Below are 21,678 nucleotides of genomic sequence, written 5' to 3' on the forward strand. Positions count from 1 at the left end.
CAGGCCAAGACAAGCACAGACTCATAGTGTGAGAGAGCATGTGGATTCTCTTATACCCCCCGTGACTCAGAACATGTGCATAATCAATGCTGGGAAAATCATTCAGTGTCAGGCGAAAGAAAACCCAGAACGAGCACCTTGGAAGAAGAGGATGGCGTGTTTAAAGGGGCCTTTTCTTTCTTTCTTTGCGGTCTCAACAATTCACGATCGAGACGAAAGCATAACGAGTCGAGGTTTGCTTTCCATGTGGCCGCTCACACGAGGGGGGGTGAAGCAGAGGTCACGGCGCATTCGAACCCGCTTGCGTGCGACGGTAATCACGCAGGTATCGGGGTAACTTGAGCCGCAGACGCTTGTTAGCGCAGAGCAGAGCCAGTTGTGCCGTCAGCGGGTCATTAGGGGCGTGCAGGACTGAAGGGCCCCTGATTGCTCTGGAGGCCCCGAGTGTGGGATAACAGGACCCCCACGTTTACATGCAGGAGCGCAGGAGGGGGTCGTTAGCGGGAACAGCTTTCGTGAGAGCTAATGCAGGAAACGTGTTCGTTAGCAGGATATAGAGGCGCGCTTTAGCTAGAAACCTGCTTAAAGGGCATGATGTGTGTGTGTGTGTGTGTGTGTATTCATTATTATTCATTTTTATGTTTATTTTAAATATTTTGGTGGAAAGGAGGATATGGAGTTAAGATGTAAAATATTTTTTTCTATTTATATTTTTACATGTAGATTTTTGTAATTTAGTGGAAAACACTTAAACAATAAATAAATAATGAATTAAACATTTTTTAATTGTCTAGGTATATGTTAATTTTTTATTTAAAAATATTTATTTTTATTTATTGTAATTATTATTAGGAATTTTATGTATATTTTAATTATTTTGGTGGAAAGGGATAATAGGTAAAAAATTTGTATATTTTATAACCATTTTATAATTTTTCAGAGCTCGTATATATATATATATATAGTAATGATGTGGAAAATAAAACAATAAATAAATGGTTAATTAAACTTCTATCAAGTGTACATGTTAATTTGTTATTAATATTATTTTTAATGTATATTTTAATTATTTATTTTGGTGGAAAGGGATAATGTGGGGTAAAATTACTTTTTTTAATAAAACAATAAATAGTACATCAAACTGTTTTTTTTATTATCCATTTATGTTGAAAATAATAAAAAATAAAGTAAATACATTTTTTATATTAATTTATTAATATTAATAATTTTAATATATATTTTAATGCTTTATTTTGGTGGAAAAGGATCATGTGGGCTAAAATGTATTTTTTTCCTATTATATAATATTTTTAATGCTTTGTAAAAGAATAAAACAATAAATAAATAGTACATCAAACTATTTTTAATTGTCTATGTATATGTTAATTTACTATTCATATTTTGTATAGATATTTTAATTATTTATTTTGGGCGTAAAGGGGTAACGGGGTAAAAATGTAATATGTTTCTAATTGCATTAGGCTTTGTCTTTTTTATGCTTTGGCAAATATTAATACAATAAATTAATACTTTTTATGCATTGTGTAGACACTCGCTAACATGAAGCTAAACGTCTCGTTCAGAAATCATGAGCATTGAACAACCTCATTAACATATGACCACCCTCATTTGCATATCATTACTTATTCAGTATTAAGCAGCTTGAGGTGAACTATGACTGTGTGTAGAAGTTTATCAGCCGTAACGCAGACCATTTATATAGAAATCTTTGCAAAAAAAAGAGCGAAAATTAAACTAAATGATCAGTTTTTGGTGTAAGAAACTCAAGTTTGATGCTTTATATCAGTAATCAAAGAAACAATTGCTGCAATGAAATGAACGTGTACTTTGCACAGTATTTAACCCCAGTTCACTATGACCCTATTGTTCACAACTAATATGAAAATGGTTATTATTCTTTGACAACACTTCTGTTAACCAGACAAGCAGACTTAGTTATCAGAAGATGCCGATGATACCAAGAACAACTCCTTTTCTTTTTCTTTGTGACCATTGACATGTTTTAAATGAAATCTTGAATATACTGATGTTCATTTCTTCATGTTTGCTGTTGAGTTTCAGTAAATGTCCTGGACAGGGAAGTGCATTGTGTGAAAGCATCAACCTCTTCGCAGTGGTCTTGTATAGGTCTTGTATAGGTCTTGTATAGATCTTTTATAGGTTTTAACAGGTTCTTCAAGGATGTTTAGTTTAGATGTGAGAGCTGTGACTCTGAATGATTGTGTTTTCTCCTTCTTGTGCAGCGGAGCTCTTCCACCAGTTGTCTCAGGCTCTGGAAGTGTTGACAGATGCCGCCGCCAAGGTGAGAATCACCTCCAATCGCTACCAAATCTCTCTATATGCGTCGAAAAACACAACTGTGCATTTACAGTCACGTTAGATCAGTGTATTCTTGAGTCCTCTGCCCACGGTGGGGTTCGTGTAGGCCAAGAGATCTCCTCTGCTGTCATCACAACTCCATAAATGTCCATAGATTTACACAGGTAACTAAAATAATTAAAATTTAAATAAGTTTTAGAATTTCAGAGGTTTTAAAGTCCCCCTGTAATCAATAATCGTATCCCTTAAAAACTCATCTTTGATCACCAAAATGACATATCTAAGCATTTTTTCCTTGCAAAAAAAGTCTTCATGCATTAAAATATCTTAAATGTAACTCGACACCCTTGCCTCATTTAGTATGCGCGGTTCTATGAATATGCAAATGAGCCCCGCCTCCACTCACTCACTCAGCTCAGAGATCCACTGGTTGACGATCACACGTTGATCTGATTGGTTACAAGGTAGTTTGTGACGTCAGAAACACCAGCGATTTCAAAGCGTGTTTTTGAGACTGTCTTTGGTTCACTGCAGTTTTAAGGAGGAAATACTCAGAAATGGTGTCGACTTATGAATTTACACATGCTTTGTCTTAAAGCATATTAAAAACACCATATAGACACATAAACAACATTAAAAGCTGGATTTACACCACAGGAGGACTTTAAGAGCTTAATGTTCTTCATGGTTTCCTTTTTTTTTAACCAATGAATTTACGACACTTTCAGTATTTCAGGATTTTTTTAAATATTTTTTACTCACAATTTCTACCCGATAAAATATTTTAGAGACTGGCATAACTAGAAAAATGTGTGTTAATATTTTTTTTTTATATGTACATTTATTTATATAAGGATATAAAAATGTACAATTTTGCATTAAATATTTCTTTTTTTAGGCTTTGGAAAATATAAAAATTACAGTATAAAAACGCCAATGGCATTTTAAGATTGGATTGATTTCCATGACTTTTCCAGGTCTAACGTCTAGAAATCGCATTTTTAAAATGTCCTGAGGAATCCCACAAATAATTTTGATAAGAAACATCTTGATTTTCAGCTTATTTCATCTATTTCAACATTTATTATGTTCATCTGATCATTCTTTTGTTTGTCTTTCCTTCAGGCTGCTTACGACAAGATCCGCACTGCTAAGAAACAAGCCGAGGAGAGAAACCGGAAGCTGGATGACAAGAGGAAGAAGATTAAACTCGGTCAGTTGCTCCTCCTCACTTCTTCTGCTCCTCTATTATTCTGGCTTCAAGCAGATTGTCAGCGTAATACACACTGAAGGACATTTGCTTGTGTTTTGTAGATTTGGAGGCACGTGAACGGCAGGCAGACACTGTGAAAACAGAAGAGGTTAAAATCACCCGCACATTAGAAGAGGAGGTGAGAGCTTGCTGTGTGTGTGTGTGTGTGTGTGTGTGTGTGTGTGTGTCAACTCAACGAATGACTCTTTTTAGCAGTAAGACTCCTAGATTAGTGACTATGTGCTTGGAAGTCCCTTGCTAGATGACTAGTAACCAAGGAAACACTAATATCTATATTTACATTCATGCATTTGCAGACGCTTTTATCCAGAACGACTTATATTGCATTTAGGGTTTATAGATTTCTATCTAATATCTGTCTTAATATCTGAAACCACGTTCAAATGATAACGCCTCACCTTTCTATGGGAACTTGTTTCCGCCACCATGTAATTGCAACTTTTTTCCTTCAATTCTGACTTTTTTTCCCACAATTCTGACTTTTTTATCGTAATTCTGACTTTTTTATCGAAAATCTGAGATTTTTCTCGCAATTTTGATATTTTTCTTGCAATTCTGAGATTTTTCTCGCAATTGACTCTTCTCAGGGAGTTTTATTGACAGGCGAATGGACCAATCATAATCCGCCATCCGCCGAATCCGCCATTTTTGTCCGGCAAAGCAGTCTGGAGAGGATTTGAACTTGAGAAACGGAGTGTACTGACGTCTTTCCGCGGTTAAAACAACATTCCTTCTGATGTTCATCCATGTTTATTAGATGCTATAAATGAACTAGAAGGAAGAGATGATCGGTTCACGAGCGGCTTTAACTGAGCGATCTGTCACGTCACATTAAAGAGCCACAGAACGCTATTTATTGTTTACATTTCTTTTAAAAATTACCAAATTTCAAAGTTGAATCACAATTCTGAGTTTAAATCTCGCAATTCTGAGTTTTTTCCCGCAATTCAGATTTTTTCCTATCAATTTTGACTTTTTTCCCACATTTCTGAATTTTTCCTTACAATTCTGAGTTTAAATCTAGCAAGTTTAATTAACCCAATTCTGACTTTTTTAAAATCAGAATTCGGACTTTTCTCTCTCAATTCTGTTCAAATCTCACAATTCAGACTTTTTTTCTTGCAATTCTGAGTTTAAATCTCACAATTATGACTTTTAACTTAGAATTCTGACTTTATTTCTCACAATTTAGATTTTCTTTCTTGCAATTGTGAGTTTATATGTCTTTTTTTCCATGGCAGAACTAATCTTCCATACCTTTCCGTCCTGAAACTGCACACGGACACCAGTGGTTTGATTGGTTTTATTAGTGAACAGCCAATAGGTGTCAGTGTTTGACACGTGGAGTCTGAGTGACGGGTTACTGCAGGTCAGTGTGTATGAATCGCTCCAGGAGTATTGTTTTGTTAATCTAGGAATGTGTGTGTGTGGTTGCGTGTTCGTCTGTTGCAGATCGCCCGTCTGAGGGAGGAGGGTTCACGAGAACTACAGGAGCAGCAGAGACTCATACGAGAGCAGATCCAGAGAGAGGCAAACACACACACAGGTGCTTAAACACACACATTAATGCGTTGGGCAGATGCTTCTATCTAAGAGACTTACATTGCACTGAAAGCATATCAAATATCAAATATATTAAATATCAAGGTAAGTTATTCAATTCCAATTGAATGAGAGATAGTAAATGATGACAGAACGATAATTTTTGGGTGAACTAAATTGCAAATCCAGAAACAAACTCATTTTAATTTATTGTTTCCTCAATACTCCAAGAATCGTGTTTATGTGCATTTAAACCTTTGCATTTAAAGATTTTAAACCTCTAGTAAACCGTTTCAGTCTGATCTGAAGAGTTTGAGCACTTCATGTGTGCATCTGAGAGCAAGGAAGATGATGAGATCGACCGAGATTGATTTTTTTATTACCGATACCAATTATTTGCATGTTTATGTGCCCGGTATATGGAACCGATATTTGTTTATTGTTTTATTTCTGTTTTTGACAATTATAACAACAGTTCTGAACTGAACAAATTTGTTCATTAACACTTTTTAAGAACTTTAATGCCGTCAATTTCACTTATTCATTGCATACAAAAAAAACACACACTTTAAAATAAAAAAAATTGAGTCTGAAAGTGGGCAAAAATAAAATATATAGTGCACCGTCACTGAATCTTTGATCAGGTAAACAAACAGGTAACGAATATAGGATGTAAAAATCATTCTAACAAATTAGGGCTGGGCGATATGGCCCAAAAAAAAAATCACGATAATTTTTTTTATATCAGTCGATATCGATAATTATCACGATAAAAGTCAAATCTTTATTTCTTTCAAGTTTAAAGGCAGATTTTTGCTCCTAAGTGAAAGTTGTAGAAACCAGAGCGTAACTGTGGGTTTCTATGGTATTTGTATGAAAAACAGTAGCCTAAATGCATTATTAAATACTGTAATGATATTCCATTAGTCCTTTAATGCATTGTCTACATTAATAATATAATACAATTCAATATGCATATCCCACATTTCATGGTGCGGTTAATATTACTAGGGTAACGTTACAGTAAATCCATGATGGTAAATTATGGAAATTTGTAGACGGAAAAGCCTTCTGACTGTATCATTGCGCACAGTGTTTCTCCTGTTTGTCAGCGCTGTTTCATCTGCCTTTAAACTGGTTTAAATCACTGAGACATTTGTGTTCTTCGCTGAACTCAAGCGCTTCTCACTGGATTTCGTGACGAGACCGATCAGAGTAAACGCATCTCCTCTAGTGAGCTCGCGCTCGCGCTGCCGTTTGGACTTTGAGCCGAGCGGATAAACGGTCCGTGTGGCGCGCGGTTCAAATGAGTTTCGTTCCGCTTTTGGCGCATAAACATTATCGAACATTTATCGAACTCTTGATATCGTTTTATCGAGAAAAATTATATCGCGATAATTATCGTTATCGTTTTATCGCCCAGCCCTATAACAAATGAAGAAAAGCATAAACCCAAAGCATTCTCAAGATGACGGCGTTTATCAGTGATTCCGATATAATGAAACCGATATACGATTATGGGAAAATGCTTAAATATCGGGGGGAAATATCGGTTAAACCGATTATCGGTCGATCTCTATATGTAATATAATAAAACAGAATAATGCAGGCATGAAAACTCCTCACCTTTCGGCGAAATTCGCCGTTTTAAAACCAAAATGGGTCACCTACGTGATTTGTGCAGAAAATATTTGGGGGTGGGGGGTCGTGAGAAAATCTTTTCAAGGAAAATTTCAAATGAAGATCGCGGATCTCCAGTTTACTTGTCTGTGTTTTCAGATCATCCACGCTTCATCCAGATCATCTAGAAAGCGCGCGTATGGTTGCCAGATACTATTGAAAAGACCGGGTAGAAAACGTGCTCTTTTAACAGAAAAGCTCTGACTGGGGTTTAAATGATTGAAATCTGGCAACCGTAAGCGTGAAAGCTCGTAAAAACAGCCTGTAATGTGTTGTCTTCTCCTTTATTCGACAAAAATAAGTGGTTTTGGTCAAGTTTTTATTTTTTTAAACACATTTCAGTCTCGTCTTTTTTTTGTCAACGATATTGCATGATGTGTTGATATAGTCACAGTTATCGTTTAATGACATGGGTGCCGTCTCTCATCGCCTTGTCTTGGTCAGGGGAAAAAAGGTCATCAACGTACATTTTTTCGTTAACGGAATTAACACTGGTGACAATAAAATATTTTATTTTTTATTTTTTTGACAAAATTTGAGACCCCCTTCTGAGACGAGGGCAAGGCTGAGACATGCTGCTAAACAGAGGAAACTGCCCTTGAGATTCTGGTTCAAGCGAAAAAGAAAAAATAATGACAATGACAATTTATTTGTATAGCACAATTAAAAACAACAGCTGTTGACCAATGTGCTTTCCACATAGACTCACAAATAACAACATATAATGAAAAATTTTACATGTAAACACATACAAAAAGACAGTGTTTAATCGAAAGCTTTTGGAAATAAAAATGTTTTAAGTTTGGATTTAAAAGTAATAAGAGATGGAGCCTGTCTTAAACTAATTGGGAGAGTATTCCAAAGTCTTGGTGCAGCGATGCAAAACGCTCGATCTCCTCTGCGCTTTAGCCGCGATTTTGGGGTAGACAGTAAGGCCTGATTTGAAGAGCGTAGAGACCTTGCAGGCTTTTGTTCCGTTAGTAGTTCTGATCACCGGCGGCTCCAGGGGGGGTCTTGGGGGGTCTCAAGACCCTCCCAAAAAACGCCTTGCCCCCCCATTTGACCCCCCACCCCCTTCCTGATTAAAAAATATATATACCCGGGATAAAGATTTAAAAATGTTTCTCTTCAAACTACGCAGAACAATAATAATTAATAATTTATTCGACATATAAAAAAATATAAACATAAGAATCACTGCGACGCCCCATGAACGTCGTTGCGCCTTGCGTCATTGCGTTCAAAGCGTTGCCGCGAGCCCGCAAGAGCTGCTACAGCTATAGCTTGAAGCTAAAAATGGATCGCTTTGCTGGACAAAAGAGGAGCAGAGAAGATGCCAGGGGGAAACTGGACAGAAGTAGGGCAATCAAAAGGTGGTGAGAGTATGAGAATTATGGAAGCTTGTTTCCGCCACAGAATAAAACATTTTAAAAGATAATTGCGACTTTTTATCTCACAATTGCGAGTTTACATCTCGCAATTGTCTTTATTTCTCAGAATTGCGAGATATAAAGTCAGAATTGAGTGAAATAAAGTCACTATTGCGTCTTAAAGTCAGAATTCATATTTTTTTTCTCGCAATTGCGACTTTATATCACGCAATTCTGACTTTATAACAAATAATTGCGAGTTTATATTTTGCAATTCTGACATCTTTTCTCAGAATTGTGAGATATAAACTCCAAGTCCAATTCTAAGGAAAAAAAAGACTTTTTTTTTCTTTTCTTTTTTTTTTTTTTTACCTCAGAATAGTAAATATCTCACAATTCTGACTTTATAACACGCAATTGCGACTTTATATCATGCAATTCTAACTTTATATCTCCCAATTGCGACTTTATTTCTCAGAATTATGACTTTATATCTCACAATTCTGACTTCATATTTCGCAATTCTTAGAAAAAAAGTCACAATTTTGACTTGATGTATCGCAATTGTGAGAAAAAAAGTCAGAATTGTGAGAGAAAAAGTCGCAATAATTATTATTTATTTATTATTCAGTGGCGGAAGCAAGCTTCCATAGAGAATAGATAGGCCTACTATTTTGTAAATATGTTTTCTGTCATGGGTGTGGCTATGGCAATTAAAGTTCGAGCATATTGTTTGCAAACTGCAATTGATTAATTAATTAAAAACAAAGTAGTTTATATGCTCTGTTGTTTTTGTTGTTTAGCAGTAATATGCAGTTATTAGCCGTGTCAATTGTATTTTTTGTTGGTTTTCATGAGACCCCCTCTTGAAATGACCAGGACCCCCCATTGCCCCCCCAATCAAAATTGTCTGGAGCCGCCACTGGTTCTGATAGATACGTTGGTGCTAATCCATTTAAGGATTTATAAACTAACATTAATACTTTAAATTCTACTCTGTAACACACTGGTAACCAGTGTAATGATCTTAGAATCGGGGTGATATGCTCTCTCTTTCTTTTCCCGCACAGAAAACGGGCCGTAGCATTTTGGACAAATTGTAGACGAGATAGTGTTTGCTGACTAATTCCCAGATATAATGAGTTACAATAGTCCAATCTCGATGAAATAAAAACGTGAATTAATTTCTCAAGATCTTTAAATGAGAGAAACGGTTTAGTTTTAACGAGCAAACGTAGCTGATAAAAACACGATTTTACCACAGAGTTTATTTGGCGATCAAATTTGAGATTATCATCCAAAACAAAACCCAAATCTTTCACCCAAGGTCTCAGGTACACGGACATCTCACCCAGATTCAAGTTTACAGATTTTGATAGCTCAGATGGGCTAAAAATAACGATTTCAGTTTTCTTTTCATTAAAGGGGGGGTGAAATGCTCATTTTCACTCAATCTCCTGTTAATCTTGAGTACCTATAGAGTAGTATTGCATCCTTCATATCTCCAAAACGTCTTTAGTTTTATTATATTTAGAGGTGAAAGATTGGCTGTACCGAGTCTTTCCGGAAAAAACCGAGCGGCTGGAGGCGGGCCGTGTGGGCGGTGTGCTATAGCTGTGCTAACTGATCTAACAACAACACAGAGAGACATTTGAAGTAGTTTACTCACCGTGACTGCTCGATCCTTAAGCATTAGACGATCTGCAAATAAGTCGATCTGGGCTTTGTTTATAAAACAATCATCGTCGAAATGCAGGGAACAAAGAGTCGTGCTCAACCTCCGTTGATGCTTCGAAAAAACAAACTCCATCCACTATTCCCTTAACGCTGGGTTCTTTGGGAATCTGTGCAGGGTTGTCTTGCCCTGCCAACCAAAAACCCACTTCTTTGGTGACATTGACTTCCCTAAAAGCCGAGCATAGCGCTTTGAGGTAACGTACTGCTTTCGCTCTCTTCTCTCTCTGGTCTGCGAGTGCGCGCGCGGCCGCGGAGAAGTGCCCTTAGGACCCATATAAGGAAATTCCGCCCTATATTACGTAAGACAGAGCCATACTCAAAAAAAACTTTCCGAAACTTGTGACAAACCGGAAGGAGTATTTTTGGAACAAAAATACTCCTTCAAACGTACAACTTAACTTTTGAAACTTTGTCCATGTTTAGCATGGGAATCCAACTCTTTAACAGTGTAAAAAACTCAGTATGCATGAAACAGCAATTCACCCCCCCTTTAAAAAGTAAGAAATTTAAAGAAAGCCATGCCTTTACCTCCTCTAGGCATGCTGTAAGAGACGTTAGGCTTAAAGAATCTCGTTTCACGGGCAGATAGACCTGTGTGTCGTCTGCGTAACAATGAAATGATAGACCGTGTTTTTTAAAAATAGACCCAAGAGGAAGCATATATAGAGAAAATAATAGTGGAGCTAAGATAGAGCCCTGCGTGCAGAACTCCATAGTGCAGGTGTGCTTTACTCGAATAATGTTCGCCCATCTTAACTGAGAAACTCCTATTTGTTAAAAATGATATTAACCATTTCAGAGCTGTACCTCCTATACCAACATAGTGCCTTAGACGGTCAATTAGGATGGTATGGTCAATAGTATCAAACGCTGCTGTCAAATCGGACGGAGCAATAGACGTCGTGCCACACACATCGGCGCCATCTTCAATTCATCACAGCATATGAATTGAATCTCATGCTACGTGTTTTGTGTAAATACTTGCCTCCATACATTAAAATGGCCCCCATATTTTCTCTGTTTTATGTGTTATTATATTTTCTATTTGTTCTTTGTGCAGCACTTTGGTAACCTTGTTTTTTTAAAATGTGCTATATATAAAGTTGATTGGATTGGATTTTTTGCTGCCGTATCCTTCTCACCTTTTTTACCCCTGACCAGTTTTCATGCCTGATAATGTTTAACATTCAAATATCATTCAGAATGATACGAGCTAGAATATTGAGAAAATACAAATAAATTCCTAGCAGCAAATATTAATCCAAACATCCATGCGTGCTACAGGTTTATACTGAAAAGTCTCCCTGTGGTCAATCATTTTATCCCTTAAAACTCATCTTTGATCACCAAAATGACATATTTAAACATTCTTCATGTCTTAAAATATCTTGAATGTAACTCGACACCCTCGCCTCATTTAGTATGCGTGGTTCTATGAATATGCAAATGAGCCCCGCCTCCACTCACTCACTCAGCTCAGAGATCCACTGGTTGACGATCACACGTTGATCTGATTGGTTACAAGGTAGTTTGTGACGTCAGAAACACCAGCGATTTCAAAGCGTGTTTTTGAGACTGTCTTTGGTTCACTGCAGTTTTAAGGAGGAAATACTCAGAAATGCTGTCGACTTATGAACGTACACATAGTTTGTCTTAAAGCAGATTAAAAACACCATATAGACACATAAACAACATTAAAAACTGGATCACCACAGGGGGACTTCAATCTCTCTATAATATTAGGACATGGAGATGAATGCATCTGTTCTGCACCTGAACGTCTCATGTAAATAGGTGCTGATGGGTAAATCACCGTGGATAGGAAAGACACCGTCCATCACTGAGGGTCAATGAAAGTGTTGATGAAACGCAGGATGGAGAGCACTGGAAGCAATGGTTGTGTGTGAGTGATTTCAGCACAGCGTTTGCACGCTAGTGAGGCTCTCGGAGGGAAGGAGACGTGCTTTAAAGCGGGACAGGAGCCTGTGAATGTGTGTCTGTTTGATAGATGATTGAATGAGAGCATGAGAATCTAACTCGTATTTATTTCTGTTTTTGTTCTTCACAGACTCTTCAACAGGACATGTGACTCCTAAACTGAAGGTACTGTTCGTGCATTGAATGCGTAAGAAACCATATAGAAAAATAAACAAATGAATAAATTAAACATAGAGCAGAATTTGATAGTTCTGCCTTTGTGCTTTACGATTAACACTAGAGCAACTGTGTAGCAATGCAATTTAAACACTTGGTCACAGTTAGGGCTGTCAAGCAATTACAATTTTTAATCTAATTAATTACATGCCGATTAATTAATCGCACATCAATTTTGGCGGGGAAATTCCCCGCAAAAGATAATTTAAAGTTAAATGAGAAAAGCATCAAATAGACATTACAAGAAAGATTTTATTTGATTCAACACAGCATTTATTACACATAAACTTTTAGGCTACAACAGCCATGATTATTTTATTTTCAGAAGCTGCATCTGACTTGATATTTAGATATATTTACAGATCAAAACACGTTAGTTACTAAGATTCTTCAAAATATGATTTTTTTAAAAAAATTTATGAAATGATACCCTAAATAAGAAACTAAAACTGCCAGTAGATGGCGGCAAATATTTAAATGAGTAAGTCATTGACTCATTCGTTCATTCGATTTGTTCAAACGGCTGAATCACTCAGGAATTAAGTAAATGGCTCTCTTTATGATGAACGAGCCATTGAATCATTGGTTCACCTGATTGATTCACTCAAAACGAGGATTCATTCAGAGACGAAACACCGCTGTGTGTTGCTCAGAGACGCACAACAGTTCTGCTCAGGCTTTATAGGTAATATTTTCTTTGGAAAAATTGAGCAAAAACAGACAATATTGTGTCTAAAATATAACAGAATATTAACTTCTTATTTATTGAACTGGTGTATAAAATCAATATCACGTTTGCGATTCGGGACAAAAACAGCACTCGTGTGATATTGCGTAACTATAACATATGATATAAATATGAAACAAAAACTCTTTATCATTTTTATCCCTGATATCTTGAAGTTTAGTGCCATTATAACTGGATTCTACAGGCTTCATCACGCAGTCCTGCTTCATGTTCATCACCGATCAACTATATGAAATGTAAGATGAACTACAGGTCTAGGTTAAAATCATTTTAACGCATTATTTTTCTATAGCTAATTAATTAAATTAACGCGTTAAATCGACAGCCCTGCTCACAATGTTTCATGCAATACTCACTCCAACCCTTTGGATGTAAAATATTTGCATATAGCCCCTCCTGAGATTTTAAGTTAATATTTTAGTATTAATATGGTTTATTATTACGCTGGTACGTTTTGTTTTATTATAAATTTTTATTTATATTAGAATTTTAATTAGTATCAAGTGTTTTATTTGAACTGTTTTATTTATTTTGTATTTTTATTTTAAAAATGTTGTTTTATTTTATTGTTTTTAAATTTATTTACATTTTTATGATTTAATTAATTGTTCTCTACCAGTTCGCTGGGGTTTGCGAACCCTTTTTGAGAAACCCTGTACTCGTACATCATGTGTGCGCACTCGTAAATCAGTGACTTGATGAACTTTAGGATACAGATGAGCTGAAATGAGTTCTCTCGCAATGATGTAAACGTTCTCCAGCTTTCTAATGGACATCACTCGAACTCGATGACCCATAATTCTCATTAATGCTCGTTCACCCTGCCATCATGTTTGTTCCTGTCCTCCAGTGTCGTCGTATCATCTGGAGAATATCTAACTTTGTAAAACAAACAGGACTGTATTTCCTTTGGAAACCGTTCAGTTTTCTTTATTAAAGGACGAAGCTAACATTAGCTAATGTGCTTATGTATTTAATCTCATTATTGTGTCCGGCCCTGATCCAAACATCCCATCCTCCGGTGAATTACCTTCATGTTTGTGTGCTCTATCAGGAAAAATAAACGCTGGAGTTGAATTAGAAGAAACTCCGGCTGATGTACGGTTGCATTACGTGAGATTTGGCATGAACCCGGTTTCTAAATAGTTTTCCCAGCAGTGTCTGATAGTCCCGCTGCGTTTCAGACATATTCCTGCACGTATATTTTTCTTTCGAACTGATTCGGTTTGACTTCCTGAGAGGAGCCGTCTGATTAAACGAGTTCAGGCCCTTTAAAACAAATTAGTCTTGCTCTTTCAATGGAGCGCTCCATTAATTAAAGCAGATTCCTCCACTGGTGCTCGCGTTCGGTTCCTCTCCTAGACAGATGATTGATGTTGTGTTACAGTTCTGATGTGATTGGAACATTGTGAGCACATGGTTTTAGTGCAGCATCTGAAAAATAAAATCTGTACTGAATATGAGGCGTAAAGAGAGACTTTTTTTTTTTTGGTGAATCTTACCAAAAATAAAAATTGTATTTTATGTTTGGGTTTTTTAAAGGAATGTCTTCTGTTCACCGAGGCTTGATTTATTGTAAAATGCAGTGAAATATTATTATAATTTAAAATGGCTGCTTTCTATGTGAATATATTTTAGTGTAGTTTACTCTTGTGATCAAAGATTGTAAATCCTGGAAAAATTGCATCATAAATTACACAGAAATATGAAGCAGCGCAACTGTTTTAAACACTGAAAATAATCATAATAATTCATCAAAAGTAACAGTTAAGACATTTATTTACAACTTTTAGAACTTTCTATTCATCAAAGAATCCTGAAAAATAACATTTATAATGGTTTCTACAAAAATATGAATATTGATAAAAAATGAGAAATGTTTCTTGAGCATCAAATCATCATATTAGAGTGATTTGTGAAGGATCATGTGACACTGAAGACTGGAGTAATGATGCTGAACATTCAGCTTTGATCACAGGAATAAATTACACTTTACTGTATATTCATATAGAAAACTGCTGATTTACATTATAATAATATTTCACAATATTACTGTATTTCTGATCAAATAAATGCAGCTTTGGTGAGCGGAAGAGACTTTTAAATGGTAATATTTACATAGTTATAATTATTTCATGTATTTCTTCATATAGTAAATGAAGCATTTTCAGTGTCACATTATTTTTAATGACAGTTATGCTCATGTTTCTGGGCATTTTACAATCAGCATAAAATGAAATGTTAAATTTGAAGTAATGTATCATTTATTTGCTACATTATGCAAGTTTTTTTTTTCATGTTACAGTAATTAGAATTGAAGGGATAAAATGTGTTTAATTCCAAGTAACGTCACAATTGACTAGAAAATGTTACTTCTGTCATTTTTGAAGAAAGTGTTGCTTTGATGCTAATTTTCGCTGTTTTTTCTCCTGTCCTCAGTTGAAGTGGAAGTGTAAAAAAGACGATGCCAGTAACGCCGGCTATTCTCACGAATGTCTTCAAAACCTCTTTCTAAAGGTGAGGAGTCTGTCTAACTGGTGTTTAGGAGAATTGTTTAATTGTTTTTGAACAGCGAGTGCTGCACTGGGTTAAAAACAACCCAAGGGCTGGGTAAATATAGGACAGAACACATGTTGGGTTCATTTTGTCCAGCAAATTGGGTTATTTATTAACCCAGCATAATGGGTTGATTTAACACAGCATAGCTGATTCATTTTTATGTCTGACCCAAGATCTGGGTTACACTAGAAAACTACCCAAACACTGGGTTGTTACGTCTGACCCAAGATCTGGGTTACACTAGAAAACTATCCAAACACTGGGTTGTTACGACTGTCCCAAGATCTGGGTTACATTAGAAAACTACCCAAACACTGGGTTGATACGACTGTCCCAAGATCTGGGTTACATTAGAAAACTATCCAAACACTGGGTTGTTACGACTGTCCCAAGATCTGGGTTACACTAGAAAACTACCCAAAAACTGGGTTGTTACGTCTGGCCCAAGATCTGAGTTACACTAGAAAACTATCCAAACACTGGGTTGTTACGTCTGACACAGGATCTGGGTTACACTAGAAAACTACCCAAACACTGGGTTGTTACGTCTGACCCAAGATCTGGGTTACACTAGAAAACTATCCAAACACTGGGTTGTTACGACTGTCCCAAGATCTGGGTTACACTAGAAAACTACCCAAACACTGGGTTGTTACGTCTGACCCAAGATCTGAGATACACTAGAAAACTATCCAAACACTGGGTTGTTACGTCTGACACAGGATCTGGGTTACACTAGAAAACTACCCAAACACTGGGTTGTTACGTCTGACCCAAGATCTGGGTTACACTAGAAAACTACCCAAACACTGGGTTGTTACGTCTGACCCAAGATCTGGGTTACATTAGAAAACTACCCAAACACTGGGTTGTTACGTCTGACCCAATAACTGGGTTACACTAGAAAACTACCCAAACACTGGGTTGTTACGTCTGACCCAAGATCTGGGTTACACTAGAAAACTACCCAAACACTGGGTTGTTACGTCTGACCCAAGATCTGGGTTACACTAGAAAACTACCCAAACACTGGGTTGTTACGTCTGACCCAAGATCTGGGTTAAACAAAAACTACCCAAATGTTGAAAAATTACCCAAAAGGCGCAACCCTGGATTTGGTTTGAAAAAATAAGCCAAGATTTTTTAGAGTGTGTAGTTTTCTGTTGGTTAGTTTTAATCAGATTATCAGAATCCGTCATTTTGAAGGTGAGGATTAGGGTTAGGGTTAGAGTTTCTTGTGAGAAAGTGAGCTTGTGTGTGTGAATGAGCAGTTTTCTGCTGGTAATGAGCAGGTCTGCTGTCCAGCGCCGCAGGTTTCAGGTCTGCATGACATCAGCCATTAAAAAGCTTTTATTTCCCCCCGTGTGTGAGCAATATTAAGTTTTATAGCTGCGCGAAACGCCGAAGGCAATGCAGTTCACATGCCACCGTTACGACCCGGCTTCACGGACACGTTTAGTGCCGTCAGGGGACTCGAGGAAATGTGCTCTTCACATGCAACACCACCACGAAAACACTGCCACTCCCGCGTGTGTGTGTGTTCATGACGTCAGGCTTCGTGTTTGATTCAATTGTCCCTCTACACGCACCTCTTCATGGGTCGGGCATCAGCATAAACCGCTCGTGAAAGAGTGAAGGTGAAGGTTGTGAAACGACCTCAGCGAGAGAGATCGATGTGTGTTTTGGACTCTGCGAACGGGTCAAGCCCTCTTTGGAAACGTATATGAATTAGCCTTCCATTGGGACGCTCGGCTTTGTCACTGTTGGCGAGATTTCCCGGTTCTGAATGTCAAATACATTCTTTTCCCAGGCTTTTCAGGGACGCCAGAGTCTCAGAAACATCTTCCCGTACTGATGCTCATGGCTTTATGAGAGGGTGAAACTCATGAAACCTGTCAATATGTCCAATCAGGAGAAAGAAATAAGAAATTGTTTTATGTAAAGTAACATTTGGGATGTTTTTAGTTTTTTTTTTGCATGAGTTTAACTGTCATGAATGTGACAATGCAATAAATCCTTTAAAAAGGTCCTAAAATATACTTTATTTTGCATACAATTTTTTTTTTTTTTTTATTATTTTGTGGTTAAATATTTTTGTTAACATTTTGTGATCATATTTAACCACAAAATTGAAAGAAAGAAAGATCTTTAATGTAAAATAATGTCTATTTAAGCCCTTTTTTTAGAATTTATTACATGAGCTTTACTGCCGTGAAAATCAGACAATACAATAAATCCTAAAAATAGACTTTATTTTTCTAAATAAATCATAATTTCTTATTTTGATTTTGTTGTTAATTTGTGGTTATTGATTTTGTGATCATATTTGAACGAAAAAAGCTCCTAAAATAAGCTTTATTTTACTATTTGCAGTTAAATTTTGTGATCATATTTAACTACAACATCAAAAGAAAGAAGTAAAAAAATGTGTTTTATATAAAAATAACATCTATTTAGGACTTAAATAAAGGTAAACTCATGAAATTATGACAATGTAATAAATCCTAAAAAATAGACTTTATTTTACAAAATAAATCTTTATTGATCATATTTGAACACAAATAGACTTTATTTTACAAAATAAATCTTTATTGATCATATTTGAACACAAATAGACTTTATTTTACAAAATAAATCTTTATTGATCATATTTGAACAAAATCAAAAGAAAGAAATAAGAAATTATGATGTTTTCTAAAAAAAAATATTTTTTAGGATTTAGTTCATGAGCTTTACTGTCATGAAAATATGACAATTTCATAAATTCTTTAAAAAAATCTCCTAATATAGACTTTACATAAAACTTCATTTATTTTGTGGTTAAATTTTGTGATCATATTTAACAACAAAATCCCAAAAAAAAAAAGTAAAAAAGGATGTTTTATCTAAAACAACGTTTATTTAGGAACTAAATAGACCTTAAACTGTCATGAAAATATGGCAATGTAATCCTAAAAATACCTAAATATCTTAATGATACCAAAATAGGCTTCAATTTCATTTCTCATAATAAATTCTTTGCTGTTTTCTTTTGATTTTGAGGTGAAATTGGCATGTTTTCATGGGATTCACTCCAGAAAGTGTCATGTTTTAGAGGAATCAAGCAGTTGAATCAATTTAGTCCTTCCGAGGGTCAAAGGTCAAATATTGGCTCATGCTCAAAATTCACTCCCAGAATTCCTGATTTGATACCGGGAACGTTTCTCATGCTCTGAACAGAAATAGAGAGCGCCCTGGTGATTTATGACAGACGTTTATAAGGATAGAAGACTTGGGGAGAAATTGTTTGCACTAAAAATAGTCAAATCCTTCTCACGGTGTTTATTTTCTTCTCCCCTCCTTTCTGCCCAAATCTAAAACAGAGTTTTTACCCATTTTCAGTGGTTATTATTGTGCTCTAATGATATTTGCATTGCAGTATGGAGACGTCTTGAACATTTTGATATCCAGTAAGAAGAAAGGCAGTGCTGTGGTTGAGTTTGCATCAGTAAAAGCAGCTGTGAGTATTTTTCATCTGTATAATATCTCCAAATACACAACAGTTTGAAAACAAAACAGTTTTTCTTTTTTTATTAGGGATCAATAAAAAGGGTTTTATTAAAACAGCCCAAAATTAAAGGAAAATAATCCATTTATTATTATTATTTTATTATTTTGCCTTTTTTTGCGTTGGGCCATTATTTTCTGGACAATTAAACACATTTTTAGAATTTTTTTGAACCTTTTATTTTTTACTCAAATTTTTCTCAATGTTGATTTTCATTCTTTGTCTTTATGCAACATATAATTTCTATGTGACCTGGACATTCTTGACAGTTTACATAAGATTCATCCAATTGAATATATGTTATTATAATTTTGAACCCATTTGTATAATAATTTTGAACCTCAGATTTATTTTGTTGATTTAATTATTTTGTTGATTTATTTGATTTGATATGTGATTTTTAAAAATAAGCATTCATGATTTATTTACATTTATTAAGATACAAACAGGGTGGGAAAAACAAAAGCAAAATAATAAATAGAATTAAAAATAGGATAAAACAGAGGTAATGATGAAAATAAAAATAGAAAATATAAATAATCAATTAGTACATGAAAATAAAGTAGATTTTTTATATATTTTGAATGTATAGTTTGTATATATTATAATTCTCTAAACATTTTTAGTATTCATGATTTATTTACAATTTATTATGATACATACAGGGTGGAAAACAACAACAACAACAAAATACATAAATAAAAATACAAAACAGATTAAATAAATGATGAAATTAATGATGAAAATAAAAAGAGAAAATATAAATAATCAATTAATACATGCATTTATATATATATATATATATATATATATATATATATATAATTTACAGTAGGTATAGCATTTTCCTTCAGGTCAGTCCTATATTCATAATAAGAAAATCCGTCTGAATGTCCAACAGTTAAAGGGTTTTCCCGAGCCTACAGTCATCTGTCAGTTGTGTCAGTATATATATATATATAAATATAAATATATATATATATATATATATATATATATATATATATATATATATATATATATATATATATATATATATATTTATATTTATATATATATATATATATATATATATTTATATATTATATATATATAATATTATCTTGGTTATCCTGGCTGTGTATATATATATATATATATATATATATATATATATATATATATATATATATATATATATATATATATATATATATATATATATAATTCATTTTGTTTATATTATAAATATATTTATTATAAAATTAGTGTGAATGATATCGTTCGCCTTAAATGAGTTTTTGCAAGTATATCGTGACAGTCTGATGCTTTTCGAGCACAGGAAACCACATTTAATATAAAGCAGAATCTGTGTTATTGTTCTGAGATTCGACCCTGTTGTTGTTGCTGGTCTGTGGTTCCCGGTTCCCGCTCGGAGAACACGGCCTTTTGTGTCTCCTGGAGGCTTATTCGAGTTCAGCACACACACATTCAGTCATTTATTATAGAAAACTATGTATTATGCAACGTTTTGTACTATAACAAAATGTATAAAACGGTTAGTTCCAGCCCTTGATTCTGATTGGTCAGTTGCTGTGTTTTATTCACTATAATGCACGGCTATGGCCGTTTCACCCAACGGTTCTATGTATCACTACACAACACCCCTAGCAACCACTCTTAGCAACGTAAACACATGTTTGATCTCATTGATATTGTTCATTGAAGCTGTAGTAGAGTATTGTGGGAGATCGAGAGAGAGATTTACAGTAGATATAGCATTTTCCTTCAGGTCAGTCCTATATTCATAATAAGAAAATCCGTCTGAATGTCCAGCAGTTAAAGGGTTTTCCCGAGCCTATAGTCATCTGTCAGTTGCGTCACTTCTCCATGATCACAAGTTTGAGTCCTTTAATGTAAAAGTCTTCATTACTGACTGACTCGCTCATAAAGACAGTCTTCGCCGCCATCTACTGGTGAAATAATGTCTGTAACTTCTGTTGCTGTTTACGGTCAGGGACTATTTTTTCCAGCGGAAGGACGGCTTTTAGTGATGTTACTTCATGAAAGTTGCATAGACACATACTTTTCGGCTTTAATATTTGTATTGTGTGGTAACCGTTTTATAAAAGCATAATGTACTCGAGGCTAGGGCTGTATCGGGAATAAGTCGTGCCTAACAACGCCCTTCAGCCGGGACTTATTCACCATACAGCACAGCCTCTCCTACCTTATTACTTACATGTTCTCCAGCATCTTTGTTTTTAATGACATGTCAATCTTTTATGTGCCCTCGATCAGGACCTGGCCATTAAAAACGAGATCGGCCTGACGGGAAACCCACTGAAAATCACATGGCTGGAGGGACAATCTGCCCCGACGACACACACCGACTCCTCAGACGGGGTTTATAGCGCTGCACAGGTACACTCTTACTAATGACACAAGTTTAACAGTTAGTCAAGTCAAGTCACCTTCATTTATCCAGCGCTTTTAACAATATAGACTGTTTCAAAGCAGCTTTACAGTGATGATAGGAGATTACAGTAACAGAGATTGTGGCTTTACAGCAGCTCTAGAATAAAGTTATTGTCCAGATAAAGTTAGTTTTTGATTGATTCACTTTGTTTTTTACAGTGTACAGTAAACCTCACCAGTGTCTAGTTGCAATTATACATTACTTAAAGTAAACCAATGAACACATTTCCCCCAAATTCTTCTTATTGCAATACCTGGATCTTTTACATTT

At 35.3% G+C, this 21,678-nt stretch overlaps 1 protein-coding gene across 1 annotated transcript in view; it reads left to right on the forward strand.

The window, feature by feature from the left end:
* The window catches only part of dnajc17 (DnaJ (Hsp40) homolog, subfamily C, member 17), a gene marked incomplete at its 3' end in the record, with an annotated part of 61,670 nt that overhangs the window by 7,363 nt on the left and 32,629 nt on the right, over positions 1–21,678 (forward strand). The window contains exons 3-10 of the mRNA XM_079852579.1: positions 2,265–2,323; positions 3,466–3,553; positions 3,655–3,731; positions 5,066–5,159; positions 12,011–12,045; positions 15,284–15,361; positions 18,822–18,902; positions 21,231–21,353. Of these exons, the coding sequence (XP_079708705.1) occupies positions 2,265–2,323; positions 3,466–3,553; positions 3,655–3,731; positions 5,066–5,159; positions 12,011–12,045; positions 15,284–15,361; positions 18,822–18,902; positions 21,231–21,353 (635 nt within the window). The remainder of the gene's footprint in view (positions 1–2,264; positions 2,324–3,465; positions 3,554–3,654; positions 3,732–5,065; positions 5,160–12,010; positions 12,046–15,283; positions 15,362–18,821; positions 18,903–21,230; positions 21,354–21,678) is intronic.

This window comes from Squalius cephalus (assembly GCF_949319135.1).
Source record: "Squalius cephalus genome assembly, chromosome: 20".
NCBI classification, from domain to species: domain Eukaryota; kingdom Metazoa; phylum Chordata; class Actinopteri; order Cypriniformes; family Leuciscidae; genus Squalius; species Squalius cephalus.